Source organism: Microcaecilia unicolor, chromosome 9 (genome assembly GCF_901765095.1).
Source record: "Microcaecilia unicolor chromosome 9, aMicUni1.1, whole genome shotgun sequence".
In the NCBI taxonomy this organism is placed as follows: domain Eukaryota; kingdom Metazoa; phylum Chordata; class Amphibia; order Gymnophiona; family Siphonopidae; genus Microcaecilia; species Microcaecilia unicolor.
In genome coordinates, this window is record NC_044039.1 from 188086763 (window position 1) to 188106074 (window position 19312).

A 19312-nucleotide genomic window follows, 5' to 3' on the forward strand; every position below is an offset into this window, starting at 1 on the left:
TAGTGGCGATGACCTTGTCTGAGAAGCCCTTCTTCCTCAGACGCTGCCGCTCAATAGCCAGGCCGTAAGACCAAAGGGGGAGGGATCCTCCATCACCACGGGACCCTGATGTAACAGGCCCTGCTCCACTGGCAGCCGCAGAGGATCGTCGACTGAGAGCCTGATCAAGTCCGCATACCAGGGACGTCTGGGCCAATCCGGACCCACCAGGATTATCCTGCCGGGATGTCTTGCCACCCGGTCTAGGACCCTGCCCAACATGGGCCAGGGTGGGAACACATAGAGAAGCTCTTGTGTCGGCCATTGTTGGAGAAGAGCATCTACTCCCAGGGATCGAGGGTCCCGTCCTCTGCTGAAGAAGCGTGGCACTTGGCAATTGGCCGATGACGCCATCAGATCTAGGCTCGGCTGGCCCCAGCGCTTCGTGATGTCCAAGAACGCCTGAGCAGATAGCTGCCACTCTCCGGGCTCCAAGGTATGGCGACTGAGAAAGTCCGCCTTGACATTCATGACTCCGGCAATGTGGGCCGCTGACAGCTGTTCCAGGTTCGCTTCCGCCCACTGGCATAGACTCATAGCCTCCTTGGCTAGAGGGGCGCTCTTGGTACCTCCCTGGCGGTTGACATAGGCCACAGCCGTGGCATTGTCCGACAGTACCCGTACAGGCTTCAGCACCAGTACCGGGATGAACTCCAAAAGCGCCAACCGAATGGCTCTGAGTTCCAGGAGGTTGATAGACCACTTCGCCTCTGCAGGAGACCAGAGCCCCTGCGCTGTCCTTCCCAAGCAGTGGGCTCCCCAGCCCGACAATGAGGCGTCCGTCGTGACGACAATCCACTCTGGGGTCACCAGAGGCATTCCTGCAGACAACTTGTCTGTCTGCATCCACCAGCTCAGCGCCTTGCGCACTGCTGGATCCAAGGGAAGACGCACCGCATAATCCTCCGACATCGGAGTCCAGCGCTGCAGCAGAGAGTGTTGTAGTGGTCTCATATGAGCCCTGGCCCAGGGCACCACTTCCATCGTGGCCGTCATAGAGCCCAACAGCTGCACATAGTCCCAAGCCCGAAGAGGAGAGGCTACCAGGAACTGGTCCACCTGAGCCTGAAGCTTGACAATCCGATTGTCTGGCAGGAACACTCTGCCCACTTGGGTGTCGAATCGAACTCCCAGATACTCCAGGGACTGAGTCGGACGCAGCTGGCTCTTCTCCCAGTTGATGATCCATCCCAGGGAGCTCAAAAGAGCAACTACCCGGTCCACAGCTTTGCCGCACTCTGCATAAGAGGGGGCTCGGATCAACCAGTCGTCCAGATAAGGATGGACTTGTACTCCTTCCTTTCGCAGGAAGGCCGCTATGACCACCATTACTTTGGAAAAGGTCCGCGGAGCAGTAGCCAACCCGAACGGGAGGACTCTGAACTGGAAGTGTCGGCCTAGGACTGCAAAACGCAGAAAGCGTTGATGAGGAGGCCAGATGGGAATATGCAGGTACGCTTCCTTGATGTCCAAGGAAGCCAGGTACTCCCCTGCCTTCACTGCCGCTATAACAGAGCGGAGAGTCTCCATGCGAAAGTGCCGCACTTTCAAGGCCCGATTGACCCCTTTGAGGTCGAGGATAGGCCGGACAGAACCTCCTTTCTTTGGTACCACAAAGTAAATGGAGTAACGCCCCTTGCCAAGCTGACTTTCTGGCACCGGAACGACCGCACCCAGGCGGATCAGACTGTCCAAAGTCTGCTGCACTGCCACAGCTTTGACCGGAGACTTGCAGGGAGAGAGTACAAACCCGTCTCTTAAGGGTCGGCAGAACTCTAGCTTGTAGCCGTCTCTGATGACTTCCAGCACCCAAGCGTCTGAAGTTATTGTGGTCCACTCGCCCAGAAACGAGGACAGCCGTCCCCCAATCTGCACTGGGGCGTGGACCAATACCCCGTCATTGGGTACGAGACCCTGGGGGAGGACCGGAGGGAGCACCTCCGGGACGGCGGTCTCTGCGAAAGGAACGCTGCTTGGGGGAGAAATGCCTCTTAAAGGAAGAGGGGGCAGAAGAACCCGACCTGCCCGGGCGGTACCGACGGGCTTCCTGAAACCGTCCTCTGGAGGTACTGGGACGAGCACTAGCCCGAGCCCTGACCTCTGGTAACTTCTTGCCCTTAGACGTGCCGAGATCGGTCACGATTTTGTCCAGCTCGACCCCAAAGAGCAGCTTGCCTTTAAAAGGCAACCTAGCCAGGCGGGATTTAGAGGCGTGGTCAGCAGACCAATGTTTCAGCCAAAGCCACCGCCGCGCAGAGACTGTCTGAGCCATGCCTTTAGCTGAGGCTCTCAAGACATCATACAGCAAGTCTGCCAAATAGGCTAAGCCCGATTCCAGGGCTGGCCAATCATCCCTCAAGGAATGATCCGAGGGGGAAGCCCGCTGCACCATAGTCAGGCACGCCCTGGCCACATAGGAGCCGCAAACTGAGGCCTGCAAGCTTAAAGCAGCCGCCTCAAAGGACGACCTTAAGGCCGCCTCCAATCTCCTGTCTTGGGCGTCCTTTAGGGCCGTGCCACCTTCCACCGGCAATGCCGTTTTCTTAGTCACCGCAGTGATTAAAGAATCCACGGTAGGCCACAGATAGGCCTCACGTTCACTCACAGCCAAAGGATAGAGGCGGGACATAGCCCTAGCCACTTTAAGGCTCGCTTCTGGGACATCCCATTGAGCCGAAATTAAGGTGTGCATGGCATCATGCACGTGGAAGGTTCTAGGCGGGCGCTTCGTCCCCAGCATAATGGCAGAGCCAACAGGGGCTGAGGGAGAGACGTCCTCCGGAGAGGAAATCTTCAAAGTGTCCATGGCCTGTAACAACAGGTTGGGCAAATCCTCTGGGCAAAAAAGCCGCGCTGCAGAGGGGTCATCCGCTCCATCCGAGCGGGGATCCGTCTCCTCCAAGGAATCCACAAAGGACCGTTGGGAGACCTCAGACACGCTGCCCTCATCTACATCGGAGGAGACAAATTCCTCCAAGGCCTGGGAATCAACCCGAGGGCGTTTACCTCTGGGAACCTCAACCTCTTTACCAGACGAGGGAGCGGGGGCAGCGTTGTGCATGAGGAAGGCCTGATGCAGCAGCAAAACAAACTCGGGGGAGAAACCCCCCAGACTGTGCACTTCCGCAGCCTGGGCAACAGCCCTAGGCGCACTCTCAACCGGCGCTCGCAACAGCGGGGGAGAGGCCTGCTGCGCATCCAAAATGGCGTCCGGCGCGAAACTCCGCGAAGGAGCCGCGCGGGAAGAACGGCTCTTAACTTTAGCCGCTTCTGTGCCGTCGCCCAAATTAAGGGCGTTCATGGCATTAATGTCTCCAACCTCAAGGGCGGCCCAAGAAGAAGTCGTCCGAGCCGCGTGGCCGGCCAAAATGGCGGAGGCGAGGAGCGGGGGATGGGCGTTTATGGCGGGAAAAACCGCCACGCCGGAGGAAGGACCGGGACATTCATCGGTCACGAAACTGCCACCCAACAAGGGCGAATCAGGCTTTAAGACCCCCGCATCCCCTCTAGAAGCGCTCAAGCGACCCGGGGAGCGACCCTTTGCGCCCTCGCCCTCCGACGCCATGTGCCACGAGGAGAAGAATCGGGGAACCCCCGCCCGCTATAAAAAGGTAAAAATTACCTGCTGTCCGCTCCGAGTTGTAACGACCTGGTGTCCCAGTGAGTAGCTGCAATAGACGCTTAAATAAACGTCGAAATAAACGCCTTTAAAGACGTTTAAAATTTTTTTTTTTTTTTTTTCAACGGAGCCAGCGGGAGGGGGGAGAAAAGGAGGGACCTGGCACCACCAGGTTTGCACTTGCTCAAAAGAGCCCTCAACCCCAGGCACTCAACAAAACCTAAAAATTAGGCTTGGAGGCCTAGCCAGAGCTGCTGCTGCTGTGTGTGACCACCACCTGCTGAGATAGAGAACATACTGAGGAGTTTCCGGCAGCACATGACCACATATAGGGAGGCAAAAGTTTGCTCTCTATCTCCACCTGCTGGTAGATGGACACAACCCACCAGTCTATGGATTGATCAGCTTGATGATATGGAACTTAGCATTACACCCATGCCAGTCAGGATTCTGGTCTCATAGCACAAAGACAGTTCTAGCTTCAGTATTAGGTGAAATTCATCAACACCTTGATAAGGGGTTGATGGTGGTATTGGATCTTATTGATCATAAGATACTGCTTACCAGCTTATCAGACTTAGGATTTGCAGGAACAAGTTTTGCTTGGTTTGAAAATTTTTTTTTAAGTAATCATACTTTCAATGTAGTGACATCCGGCTCATCATCCCTGGAAAAAGAACTCAACTGTGGAATACCACAAGGGTCTATCTTATCTCCTTTATTCAATCTATTCTTGAGTCTGCTACCTCAATTCAAAATTTTGCCATTTCTTCATATTTTTATGCAGATAAAATTTTACTACTATTTTATACAGATCCAGAACACATTCATATTTCTCCTTTGCAAGTATGTTTGAACTTGTTTCCCAATGGCTTTGTGTCCAATTGATTAGTTTTAAATCCTGAGAAAACTGTAGCATGCTGGTTTACTGGACGCCTTTCCTGTCCAGCTGTTAATCTCACACTTTTTGGACAGAATATTCAGCCAGCTGAATCATTTCACTATTTGGGAGTTGTATTAGATAATCAGGTATCTTTTTCCCCTAAAACCACTGCTGTACTCGGGTCCTATGTCCGTGTTCTCTGCCAACTATGCTCTGTGTCAGTTGTTCTGACCATGATGCCTTTCATTCCTTGCATCATGCATAACTTCTATCAAAGTTAGACTATTTTACTATAGCTTACTGTGGGATTTCTAAAATCAATCTGCAAAACCTTCAGACTTTACAAAGATACAGCTTTTTGCCTCTTATGTCATGCAAATAGATTCCATCATTCTACCTCTCGTCTAAAAAAAAAAAAGCTTCACTGGCTTCCTGTGGAATTTAGAATCAAATTTAAGGTCCTCCTACTCATTTTAAGGTACTTTGGATGGGTAGTCCACCTTATTTAAAAACTCTTTGATGATTCAATATGTACCTACTGGTATCCACCACTCTTCAAATGCCCAGACTGACACCTGCTCAGCTAGAATCCACAAGGAATTCTGCCTTCTATATTTTAGTTCCATTTAGTTGGAACAATTTACCATTGTCTACCCTTGAAAACTGTCACTAAATAAATTCAAGACAACAATTAAAACCTGGCTGTTTGAGCAGACTTTTGGGGCTTCCAATGGGTGACATGTTTGCATGCCATTTCATCTAAAGGGTGTTCTCTCTCTGGTATGTCACATCTAGAAGTGAATGATGGACTCTAGAGTCCTTTTCAACTGTTTTTAAATTAGTCTGTACATTGCTTTGACCTGTGAGTTAGTAAAAGCAGTATGGAAAATGTAAATAAACTATAAACTGCCCCCCATTCACAAGGCTTGACATGAGGAACTTCTACTGTAACTTATGTCATTATTACATTTATAGTGCCCAGCCAGAGCTTTACAATCAGTGAACAAATTTTTACTTGAAATACTAGACTGGAAGAATATTGTGCACCCATATGCTATATGATAGGATCTGCTCTGTGGAACTCCTTGCAAACTGAGTTAAGGTTGATGTCTAATCATGAAAATCATTAAAGGCACATTTATACAGGAAGGCATATATGGACTTACAATCTACTAATAGTACTGTAGATGTTCCAGTATGATTAAGTAGATAATGATTCTCTTCTAAATCGAATGGGCTTCATCACTAGATTCTCCTGGTTTTACTCAAGAAGTTTTTGATGATTTGCCGATTAACTGAAATGTGACATACTTTACAGTTTCTGTGAAAAAGGCAGTTTATTGATGTGATCGGCAAATGATGAGGGTGATGTATCTGTGTTATGTATCTTATTGATAAATATTATACTGTCTGCTTATTTTGTGTTTTAGACTTTTTATGGATATTTGTAACCCGCCTAGAATTGTATGACAGGTGAGATATACATTTTTTAAATAACTGCAGAGAGATTAGTCTGAGACCTTGCCCATGAAATAGAAGGGGAAGAGAAGGGGAATGAGCCTTGAAAAGATGTGAAAGAGGGTATGTTCCTGAAATGCAAGAGAAGCTGAGCTGGGAGTGGGAGTCTGTGGGGACTGTGAGCCTTGGTTGGAGGGTAAGGACAGGAAAAGAGGGAGGAGGAGGAGAAGGGTGAGTGCAGAAGGAAGAAAGAAAGAAAGAAAGAAAGAAAGAAAGAAAGAAAGAAAGAAAGAAAGAAAGAAAGAAAGAAAGAAAGAGGGCAAATCTAGTATCACATCATCTTACCCACTCATTCACTACCTTTACAATCATACATACAACACTCACAATAGGCTCATATTCACACTCACACTTCATGCACCCACCAACCCCATCTACACAACTGTTAACATATCCCAAATACTCAAAACACACACAGCAGCTAGTCACATATACCCCCACCCACTCACTACCCATAGTCACACCTCTCCCCAAAATCCACTCTTTCAGTCACATGCTCCTCCTGCATTCATTTAGGTATTCACCCATTCATCCCTCCCACACCCACTACTAAAAAATGTCTAATTTGCATATTCAAATCTTTAAAAAAAAGAAATAAATGCCTTTGTATTATGCTTCTAGTATGCACTTTCCAAAATGATGCCCTATTATGCTGTTTGAGCAATAATTTGCTTTGATCATCCAGGGTCCCATAAATTTTCACCTGCTAAAAAAGTTTGGGAAACTCTGCTGTAACTAGAAGTAATCTACTATACCTGAATCTTGAGACCCGTGTCATACTATGAAACTGTAGCTCATAAGGGTTGAAAGGGCCATGAAGTATGACCTGCAAAGAAACATTTTACTACTGACATTAATGAAATTACTAGCCATATTTACTTAATGCAACTCTACATTTAGGATTCATAGATCACGGTACAGCGTAGTTTAGTAAAAGACTAACAACTGAACTGAACACCAGGACAAATGTCCCATACTATAATAAGGCTGATTTCAACAGAAATGATTGTGCAGAGAGATTTGTTGCTTTCTCTTTGCTCTTATTGTCCATTGTTCTTCAGATTTTATATTTCTGATACGGGGGAACAATGAATCACAAAGGATCACAAAGAAGGGAACAACTTAACAATGGGGAGAACAAGAGAGATCATTGATTCTCCAAGGAGATAGCAGATATGTTAATAAGTAAAAAGACCAGTATTGACAAAACATATTTAAAATAAGTCACAAGAAGATAAGAGCAGGCAAAATTATCAAGAAAAACAAAAAGGCAGGGAAGGCAGCCAAATAAGCAAAACTCAGAGGAGAATACTATTCAAACAATAAGAGGAGGTTTTTTTGATATAGAAGGGAAAGATGTAGAACAAAGCTAAATATTTAAAATAAAGAAAAAATGGGACCAGCACAAAACTCTAATCTTAAAAGAAGTTCTTAATTTCAAGATATACAAAAGAAGGTAATATGTCTGATGCAAAATACTGAGACAGAAATTATTTTACCTTATTCATATACTTGATATACTGCCTTTTGAAAGTAAAAATAGTAAGACATTACAACATAGCCAAAATTTCACAGACAAGAACAAATAAAACTAATGCAAAGCAACAAATATTATAAAACCACAGAAAGTAAAGACATTCTGGCCACGTATTCAAAGTGGAAATGGTTAGGAGATCCTCCTGCCCATTCAATTCGCTTGTCCGGTGTTAACCACAAATAGTCAGCAGCACTTAACCAGATAGTGCCACTAAATGCCTAAGCTGAAACTGGCTGATTCGTGAGCAGTCCGGGGGCAGAGTCAGCACTTATGTGGTTACGTGCTGATATTCTGCACTTAACTGCATATATTGGGCTGCATAAAAAACTGTCCTAACTTTATGTGGTTCACCTTATGCGGTTAATATTCCACTTAACTGCATAATTGTTAATCAGCCAAGTATGACTGGACATTCAATGCCGGTGAATATCCAGAAATAAAGCCGCTGGTGGTCAAAAAACACACTGACCACTGCTAGCTGAGGGAATTGAGTCCAACAGAATAAACATTCTGCATAAAATATATAGCAGCACGGAATCCTTATGAACAGAGAGAGAGAGTGAAGAGAGAGTGTACTAGTGGGGTTATACTACTGTCCACCAGAACAGAATGAACAGATAGATGAAAAAATATTAAAAGAAATTAGGAAAGCTGTCACACTGGGCAATAGTCTAATAATGGGTAATTTCAATTATCTTACAAAACGTCAGAAAGTGAAGGATCAACCAAACACAATCCATAAGATCCTACCAACTGTTCAACACATGAGTCAGAGGGGTCTCCTGGGAATCAAATTTGAGATAGTATCTGGAGTAAAGTCACTGAAGAAATCTACAGTAGCAGCATTTAGATTTTGAAAGAGCAACTATGATAAAATTAGGAAAATGTTTAAGAAGAAGATAAAAGGATACGCCGCAAAAGTTAGATTTTTAAATCAGGCCAAAAGAACATCTTTCAAAAAACTGGGAAAATCCACCACTGTTCTGTTCATCTTAATTTCGTAATGAAACCGCCATGCTTACCTATCTGGAGCTGATCAATAACCATACAATGCATCTGGTCGAATGAATGCTGACAATGTTGTACAATAGGAGCTTCCAATTTATTATTATTAACACAAAAACAATGTTAATAATATGAGTCTTAAACTGCGAGACGTCTAGTCCACATATAAAAGATCACAAGGGTATCAAATAATATTAACATTGGTTGAACTGTAGGTGGTATATTTTAGCGACATTACACATTGCTTAGAATCTCATTTAAAAGTGGCACTGACGTTAGCAAACAAGACAAAGAGAACAGCGGTGGATTTATGATTTAGGCACTGTTGAACCTGGGTGTTTAAATTCTTAGGTAGGGTGGAATGCATTTTTTTAAAGATAGCACCAGTACACGGATGTTCCTATCAAATAGTTATCTGATTGGCTATATTTTTGTGTTCCTGGTTGGTAAGTCTATAAGGCCTGTCATGTAGATCGGGGCTTCGCTGTGAATAATTTTATTAACCAGGGTGCAGATTTTGAACTCAATAAGTTCTTTAAGTGGGATCCAGTGTAGTTTTTCTCTTAGGGGTTTGGCGCTTTCGTATTGCCAAATATGAGTCTGGCTGCTATATTTTGGGCAGTTTGGAGTTTCTTAATGATTTGTTCTTTGCATCCGGCATAGATTGCATTGCAGTAATCTAGGTGGCTAAACCCCATTGATTGTACCGGGCTGCGGAGTATTTCCCTTGGGAAGAAAGGTTTTAATCTTTTGAGTTTCCACATTGAATGGAACATTTTCTTTGTTGTATTTTTTGCTTGGCTTTCTAGTGTGAGATTTTGATCAATTGTAACTCTGAGAATTTTTAGGCTATTTGAAACAGGAAGGGTGTACTCTGGGATGTGTATAGTGGTGGGTTTGTTCGTGTTGTATTGTGATGAGAGGATGAGACATTGTGTTTTTTCTGTGTTCAGTTTTAATTGAAATGCATCCGCCCATGAATTCATGATTTGGAAGGGGAGTTAGAGGATCAGAAGTTGTCTATATTGAATGTATATGCACCCTGTGACCCTCCCGCTAGTTTTTGGAAAAACTTGAACACATTTTTGGGAGAACAGAATCTGGGTCATTTGTTTATTTGGGGGTGGGGGGGGGGGGGGAGACTGCAATTTTAGTCTTGGATCCCATCTGGGATAGACTTCCTAGGAGAATGGATGGAGCACAGATCTCGCACAAGCAACTGCTTAGGGTAATGCAGGATTTTCATTTAGCTGACCTGTGGCATAGTCGAGGCACAGCGGGTAAGGATTATTCCTTTTTCTCCCCTTGATATCAAAGCTATTCTCCCACTGATCTACTGTTAGGGGACCACAATTGGACCCAGTGCCTGTTAGATGTAGGCACAGAATCCCAAATCTGGTCTGATCATGTCCCAGTTGGGCTACATTTAACCTGGGCAATATACTCACTGATAGAGGAGTATGGCGTCTTAATGAAAGTCTTCTATGAGATGTGCAGGTAGCTGAGGAAGAGGTGCGGGATGGACTTGTATGGCAGGGGTTAAAGACTGCACTTCTGGAAAATCAACATAAACATGGTGGTCTTTCTGCCATATACCAGTCTTTGCAAAAACAGAGAACTGAGCTACATAAAATCTGGGTGGATGACCTAACTCACAAGTTGCAAAGAGCTCAACAGACTCAACAGAAACCTGGTAAGCTTCTTGCTAGGAAGACAGCAGAATTAGAAAAGGTACAGAGAAGGGCGACGAAAATGATAAAGGGGATTGGATAATTTCTCTATAAGAAAAGGCTAAAGTGGCTAGGGCTCTTCAGCTTGGAGAGGAGATAGCTGAGGGAAGATATGATAGAGGTCTATAAAATACTGAGTGGCTTGGAAAAGGTAGAGGTGAATTGCTTGTTTGCTTTTTCCAAAAATACTAGGACTAGAAGGTACATAATGAAGGCTCTAAGTAGCAAAATTATAACAAATCAGAGAAAATATTTCTTCAGTAAACTTGAATTCGTTGCCAGAGAATGTGGTAAAAACAGTTAGCTTAGCAGGGTTTTAAAAAGGTATGGATAATTTCCTGAAAGGGGAAAGGGTGATCCACCTAAGTGGATGAACACTAACTCCCACGTGGAAATAACAGCACAGAAAAAGAGTGGGAAATGGACCAATGACTCCAGGAGAATGGGAGATAGATTGAAAGAATCACTTTATTGAATGACTCGACACAGACAACTGTGTTTCGGCCAGGAGGCCTGCCTCAGGAGTCTTAAAAAAGACCTTTGTGGTGTTATATTGGCGCGGCGTCTCGATATACTTAAAATGGCTTAAAAAAAGACCTTTGTAGTATTATATTGGCGCAGCGTTTCAATATACTTGTGATAGCTGTAGCTATCACAAGTATATTGAAACGCTGCGCCAATATAATACTACAAAGGTCTTTTTTTAAGCCATTTTAAGTATATCGAGACGCCGCGCCAATATAACACCACAAAGGTCTTTTTTAAGACTCCTGAGGCAGGCCTCCTGGCCGAAACACAGTTGTCTGTGTCGAGTCATTCAATAAAGTGATTCTTTCAATCTATCTCCCATTCTCCTGGAGTCATTGGTCCATTTCCCACTCTTTTTCTGTGCTCTAATTTCCTGAAAGGCCATAAGCCATTATTAAGATGAACTTGGGAAAATCCACTGCTTATTTCTAGGATAAGCAGCATTAAATACATTGTACTGTTCTGGGATCTTGCCAGGTATTTGTGACCTGGACTGGCCACTGTTGGAAACAGGATACTGGGCTTGATGGACCTTCGGTCTGTCCCAAAATGGCAACACTTATGTCCTTATGTTCTTACCTTGCAGTTTGGATTTCCGAGCTTATTTGCTGAAAAGTTGTCCAACAAATAATCAAGGAGATACTTTCTGTCCTTCCTGATGCCACCCGATGTCAACGTATTGTCACCTTTCATTGCTGATGAAGACATTTCCTTCAACAGTTCATGGTTTTGCTTTAGAAACAAAATTTGGCACAGTATAACTTAATTAGAAAATATTTTAATAGATACAGTATGCAAGCATTTTACTTACATTTTTTTTGTGCTGGTTTAGATTAGGCCACACTACATTTTTTTTCTCATATCTTTCCGAGTGATTACTTAGCTGTTCCTCCTATAGTCATACTTTCCATTTATTAGTGTCACTGTTTACAGATTTATGTAGATTACTAACAGTTGAAGTGACCAGGCAGAAAAAAAGCTTTCAAGAATGTTGAAGACCAATCTCTCAAGAATGAAATACAAAAATCAAAAGAGAAAATGAGATTTTCATGATGTTTAACTGTCAAATGATATAACCTAAACAAAGTTTCCATGTTAAAACTGCTGCTTTAAGGAAGGGGACACTCACTTAACATGCATTTTCAGCAGGACACAGGCTTGAAGCATCATGCATATTGATTTGCTCAGAGAAACAGAAGATCATATGGGAATTTTCAAGCCAGGCAGTCAGTGGAGTTATGCGCCAGGATCATACAGAGCTGTAGTTCAACTTGTCCGATTTGCTCACTGGCGCCCCCTCTCCTACCTGCTTCGCCACCATCAATGAGAGGAGATGGTGGGCTTGGAGCAATTTTTCCACTTTCCATACCCTGGGTGGCAGCAGTGGTTGCATAACTCTTGGCATGGCACTGTTCTGCCCAATGGCTGCCAGAGTCACTGTTTCCCTTTTAAAAATACACATTTCCAGCTGTTTTGGGGTCCTCATACTCCTGGGCAATGGTATTAACAATTGTGTTAAATATGGACGATTGCCAACACCTCTATCCTATCCGTTTTTTTTTTTTAAGTATTTTTATTAAGTGAAAAATTCTCAAATTACATACAAGAACTGCCAACTTTGTTCACTTGCTACATGTATCGTTACATATTCTTGATTGCTACTGAATGCTCAACAAATTGGATTATCCTATCCGTTTTAATGTATGCTATTTGGATGTACACTACTGCCGGTTCAACAACAGGAATCTCCATGTACATGCAAATAAGAACGTAATCAAAATTATTTGCTATGCCCTTGTTAGTTATTAGTGCTGGAGATACTATACAGTGCAAACATCTATGAGGTCTAGCAGAACCCACTTATCACAGGCGATGTCATTACAAGGTTTCCATCTTTCATAATACCAGCAGCTCAGTTTTAGAATTGACAATGCTGCCAGCAGAAGACATATCGACTCCCTCCTGTCAAAAATTCCAGATGCTTTTTTGGGAGATGGGTGGGGAGCATAGGGCCTAGAGAAACAACTAAAGGGGGCACGGAGAGGGACAGGTTTCAGGGCCTAAATTTCTGTTTTTGTGGGAAAAATGGGCAGTTTTGGGCATGGGGGCCATGTGTTTTTCTTCAGGATACAAAAGGGAACAGAAAGCTCTCCTGATGGCAAGCCCACCCCTCCCCTTCCTCTCATCCACCCTGGGTCTGCTGCATTCCCATGTTAAATCAGCCCTGAGAAATATGGCCACTTAAAACAGTTGCAGGGGACAACACAAAAGGTGCAGGCACTAAAGTGTTCACACTTAGTTTAATATGGCTATTTTAAAGTCACCATATTCTGTATCTATTTCTGCACTTTTTACATTAAAAGCGGGATGTAATGCCCATGTTAGAGCTGTGAGCAATTACACAGCGAGTAATTTTAAAAGGTGTTCCTGTGTACAAAACATAATTTTTGAGGACAATTATATAAAGCTAGTAAAAAAGCCCCGTTTCTGATGCAAATTAAATGGGGGCTAGCAAGGTTTTCTTCTGTGTGCATGTGGGAGTGTGTGTGTCCATGCCCTCTGTCCTCTCTCCCTTCCCCTGTGCTGTCTGTCCTCTCTGTCCCCTCCCCCCTGGGAGTCGAGTCCTTCAGTGTTAAGTTTCCTGCTGTGCTGTGTTTGTGTTACAGAGATAGTGAGGGCTTCTGCCTTCTCTCCCCTCCCCCCTCTGAGTCCTTCACTGTTACAGAGAGAGCGATTTGATTTCGTGCTTTGCTGTGTTTTCCTTCACTGTTTGTGTTACAGAGAGAGCAAGGGCGGGGCAGACACTCATGGGGAAACCGGATATCTCTCCCCCTTCACACTTCCAGCTGGAGGCTTCATTTAGAACGTTGGTGGTGCCTTTTATATATAGAGATAGGGACTAATATTTATGTGCCAATTACATGCTGTTTAGAATACCGGCATATATGTGCACAAGTACTGTTTTGCAAATACACACGTGTCTTATATAGCATGTATTTTTTACAGGTAAGCGTAGATATAAGTGGCAATCACACATATGTAACTTATAGAATGATATATACGTTACCAAACATTAGGTGTGGAAAAGCGTTCTAATGGATGCAAGGCGCCGAAGCAGGGCAGAAACGCTAGATCCGTGCAAAAAACACATTTACATACCCATTTATAGAATAGCGCATAAAGTGCTTCCGTGTGGATCTGCAAAAGGGGCGTGTCCACGGGTAGGTCAGAAGCATTCTCTTAAAATGCAAACAGTGTTACAGAATAGTGCAGATCCACACTGGGAATAACACCTTGTTTCAATTGGTAAAACACCCTTGCGCCCAAATTGGAGTGTGGATCCAAGCATCAATCCCGGAACGCTCGTTATAGAATACTGTTAAGCGCCAATTTTTTTTCATTACCGAATTCTGAGCGCCATTTACTGAATGCAGCTGTATGTGCATACCTCCCTAAATTAAGCCTGAGCACTTGCACCAGCTCTATGGCTCATGTAAGGTCTTGTGCCTAGCCCCATATGCACATAGATAACCAGTTATGCTAGAATCCTGTAAAGGAAAGTAGGCACTTATTTTCCTTTATAGGACATGCTCCAGGAGTTTAGACGCACAGTTACAGAATTACCCCCTTTGGGCTAGATTCTATATATGGCTCCTTAAAAATCGGCGTGGAATAAGTTTCTGCCTAAGCATATTCTATAAGTGGCACCTAAATGTAGGCATGGTATATAGAATATGCTTAGTTGATATCACAGAGCTTAAAACTACGTGCATCCATTTACACCGAGGGAAACATGGCATAAATACCAATGTATAGATTTATGCGAGGGGCATGTTCTATAACAGTGTGCATAAATTTTGGAATGCCCACGAAACGCCCATTTCCCCGCCCATAACCACACCTCTTTTGGAAGCTGCACATGCAATTGGCAGAATCCAGACCAAAAGCAGTTATGCATATAACTGCTAATTAGTGCAAACATCAATTATTATATTAAGTTATATGTGCAACTGATACTGAGTGCTAATCCTAAAATTGGGCATGCAAGTTTACAGAATTGGGCAAAAATACGCTGGTACATGCGCCAAGTACACAAACATAATTTTTTTCTGAGCAGGGCCAAATTTGTGCGTGGGCATATTTACACTATAGAGGCTGGTTCTGATAATCTAGTCTATGAAAGCAGATTGATGCCTACATTGCCTTTAAACAGAAGGCCTAAAATTGGTGCATTTTTGAACATTTCTCGTAAGTGTCCCTCTTATAAAACTACCAACATGACTCTTCAACTAGGATAAAGCAATGTGGTTGCAAGTTAGTCAGCATGAATGTACAGAAATAAATGTTCATCAATAACAAAACAAAGAAAGGAAAATACAATTACACCTTTATAATGGACTAGCATATACTTTTAACTAGCTTTCAGGAACTGAACTCCCACTTCCTCATGTCTGGACAAAGTGAGATGATTAGATTGCTTATTTGTTTTCTCATATAGCTCTATACAGTATCTTCCATTACTCTGTCCTGACCAAGACACAGAATTTCCCACCGCTGGAGAATGCACAAACTTTTGCACTTGTTGTGCAGAACTCTGTGACGGTAACGGCATCAAGGTCTCTCCTTGATCTCTTTCCCCCTCCTCCATAGAGATTACACAGCAAGAGAAAGTAAACCATTGCATACTGGCCACCTCCTCCTCCTCTATGGGCCTAGACTTGTTTATGTGAACATGCGGGGCCTCCGTACAGCCCTGTAGTAAACCTAAATAGTTGGGTCTAGGCCAGCAGACAAGGAAGAGGAAGTGGCCCAATGTGTAGCAGTTCACTCTCTCCTCTTCTTGCTGCAGGGAAGGAGAGAGATCAAGGACAGGGCTGGATGTGTGCCACTGGGATGGGGGGGGGGGGGGGGGGGAGAAACCTGAAAGTATGCCATGGGGATGAGGTGGGCAGAAAAAGCTGACTGTACACCATGGGGCAAAAGAAGGGCAGAGAAAGTGGAGATTGTGCCATGGGATGGGAGCAGAACAAGCTGACAGTGTGCCATGGATGTGGGGGGAGATCAAGCTTGAAGGTGTACCCTTGGGGAGGGTGAAGGAGAGATACAATGATAGCTGGGGGGGAGGGGGAGAAAGAATAAGAAGTGGGAGTGTGTGCTTGGGAGGGCAGAAGAATTGAGAGGTGGGGGTATATATGCACAAGAAGACAGAGCAAACAGAATTAGGTATCTTGCTGGGAGTTAGAGAACTGCAGTTGGAATGAGAGGTGGAACACGGAAAGCTGGAGCCTGAGGAGGGAAAAGGCAGGAAGGGGATTTCAGGCCTTAGGAAGGGGAATCCTGCACAAAGACACTACAAAAACTATGCAGTAGTAACAACTTTTTTTGATAACTACCTTGGATTCATAAGATTCTTCTCCCGGTTCAGCAAAGCCTTCTGCAATTAGCATGTCTCGGATGCTCCGATCTTCTTGATTTCCACAGTGGCGATAAACATCCACATTCAGAATATTGTGAACCACGGAATAAACTTTTACAACCAGAGCGCAGCCATTGACAAGCAATGTGAAGCGCTGGCTGGCTGCGGAGCTCCACTTCTCTCCACACATAAGGGACTTGGCTGAAGGTCGCATCTTACAGATCTTGAACTCCAAAGCCTAAAATACATTTTGCAAAGCACCAATTTTAAATCCTCTATTTGAAATAAAGTAGTATGGCTGTTGAGTTAGTCCCCTTGGACGTGTAGAAATAAAGGTCAATGAACAAACTGAAGGTGACACCTTTTTATCAGAAACAATGTTAAGTTAAATGAACCACTGTAATGTTGGGCTTGATGCATCAACATCTGACCCAGCATGGCATTCCTTATGCCTTTATGCTTCATTCCTTCAACTCATTAGAGAATGACCTTTGGAAAACCACCGGTATTTTTAATTTCCCTGATTTGCACTGACCCCCTGTGGCTAAAAGAAGGGTGCAGTTTTACAGTTTATTTCAATACTGTCCCCATATTATATTGTAGCAAAAACAGAGCGCAATCAGGCTAAAGTAGATTGAAATCTTGTTAGCCGAACTTGGTGAGCATCAACGAAGACAGGTGTTTGCCAAGATCAAAGGTTGTGGATGTGCAGCTGGAAAACAAGTTAATACTATAATAAAAACTGTATGGCACTATCCCATGGGCAGAATATGTTTTCCTCTCCTTTAATTGCTGTATTTCTAAACCCAGCCAGGAACAGAAACCTTTGGGCTGATTTAACAAATATCTGCTCCTGTGAAAAGAACACATAAGAACTTAAGAATAACCATACTGATACTGGGTCAGACACAGTCCATCTAGTCCAGTATCCTGCTTCCAACAGTGGCCAATCCAGGTCACAAGTACCTGGCACAACCCCAAACAGAAGCAACATTCCATGCTACCAATCACAGGGTAAGCAGTGGCTTCCCCATATGTATATCTATAATAGACTATGGACTTTTCTTCCAGGAACTTGTCCAAACCATTTTAAAACTCAGATATGCTAACCGCTGTTACCACATCCTCTGGCAACGACTTCCAGAGCTTAACTATTCGATGAGTGAAAAATATTTCCTCCAAACATTTGTTGGGGAACTTAAGAACAAAACTTAGAATTCAAAGACAATACCCTAGACTTTAATGAAAGAAAAACATTCCTTTGGACCTGTTTCGCATGAGACACATCAGGAAACAACTGTATTTTACCTCCACAAAAGGAAATATCTTTTTTTATTTAAAGTAAGCTCTCAAAACCAAACTCAACTTTATCTGAAGAAAATGTCACCAATAGAATGGTTCTTGTTGGAATATTATCAGTTGAGTCTTCAAGAAATTCAGTCAAATTTAGGCTTTGCTGAGCTAAAGGGCCAGCAACAGCCTGTTTATCTGAGCCACTAACAACAGATTTAGTAGGAATGTGATAGTAATTAGAAATAATCAGTGAATCAGCTTCTGAAAGAAGCAAAACCTCCTTGAAATATTTTCTAAGAAGAATTTCTGCAGATAATAGATGAGAACAGGGAAAAATTTAAGAAACTAAGGGCAAGATGCACAAAGTCCTCGTTATAGCCGTTCCGTACCGAATTCCATAACGAATCAGTACGTAACGGCTATGCACGAAGGAAAGGGAATGCTCGTTGCAGCTCACTTGCATTCTCTAACCCGTCGTTAAAACTGTCGATAATCGGCCCGTAAAGCATGCGCAGAACAGCCAAGCATTATGCTGGCTGCTGTGCGCATGCCAAAAACATTAAAAAAACAAAAACACGTCCTTTATGGACGCCCCCCCCCCCCCCCCCAATCAGACGAGGGCGGGCCCAGGAGGAACGTCAGAGGAGGCGATCAGCTGTTCTTGCCCATGCAGCGCCTTCATACAGAGGTGAGAGGTGCTGCTCGGGCCCGGTTTCACGGAGGGGGGCCCGGTGGAGGGGGGGGAGTGGCGGCGACGACCTCAGGGGGGGGCGGCGGGGGCGGGTCACGGGGGCGGAGGATGGCAGGAGCTGTTTTTTCTAAAGAAGGAGAGAGAGAGTGGGAGGGAGGGGGGCCGGGGCTGCCTAAAAAAGTCACGATTTTAATGCAGGGGGAGCGGGGAGCAGCGGAGATCTTGGGGGGGGGGGGGCAAGGTCATCCATAAAGGACGCTCCTGATAAGTGTTTTTGCCCCCTACCGATTTTTTTTCACTTGTTCTGGAAGCCGGGCAGCCCCAACAAGAGGTACAGACCTCTCGTTAGCTTTCCCGGAGTTTTCCAGCGTTAGGGCAAGCGGAAAACCTTACTGCATCTCATTTCAATAGATTTTCTACACAATTTGCTCATCTGCATTCCGTTTTCGTTTGCTGCTACCGTCAACGGAAATTGGGCTTTAGTACATGCCAGGGTTAAAAACTTGTTCGTTAAAGTGTGGTTAAAGGCTCGTTTAGTTTAGTGCATCTTGCCCTAAGTTTCTAGATCTGCCTGCATTCTCCAGCATCTCAAGTTTCAAATGAACAATATGCGAATCCTTAAAAGCTGAAGAAGAAACTGCTTGCAGAGCAGAGACTCGAGGTTCCAATTTAGTAACTTGTTTCTGTAAGATTTCTAAATTAGTATCCACATTATTAAACTTTGACACGGCATCTTTAGAAAAAGAACACACTTGAGCAATAGTACCCCAGAAGGAACTCTCCAAAACACACATAGCATGCCATAAGTCTTGCAAAGAAACATTCTGCTTGCCTATGTTCAAAACTGCCATACCAGCAAAAACACTAGGATTCAAAGAAGTAAACTCTAACAAGCTCAAGCAATTACATGCCTCCATCTGTGCTTCCATCTTCGGCAATGAAGCAGTGTTCAGTACTGGTCTCCGTATCTCAAAAAAGATATAGTAGAATTGGAAAAGGTACAGCGAAGGGCGACGAAAATGATAGTGGGGATGGGACGACTTTCCTATGAAG

At 44.2% G+C, this 19312-nt stretch overlaps 1 protein-coding gene across 1 annotated transcript in view; it reads right to left on the reverse strand.

The window, feature by feature from the left end:
* TDRD9 (tudor domain containing 9) overlaps positions 1-19312 on the reverse strand; it is a 263832-nt gene that overhangs the window by 28179 nt on the left and 216341 nt on the right. The window contains exons 28-30 of the mRNA XM_030214425.1: positions 16253-16513; positions 11439-11591; positions 6815-6885 (exon numbers count right to left, since the gene is read on the reverse strand). Coding sequence (XP_030070285.1) covers positions 6815-6885; positions 11439-11591; positions 16253-16513 — 485 coding nt within the window. The remainder of the gene's footprint in view (positions 1-6814; positions 6886-11438; positions 11592-16252; positions 16514-19312) is intronic.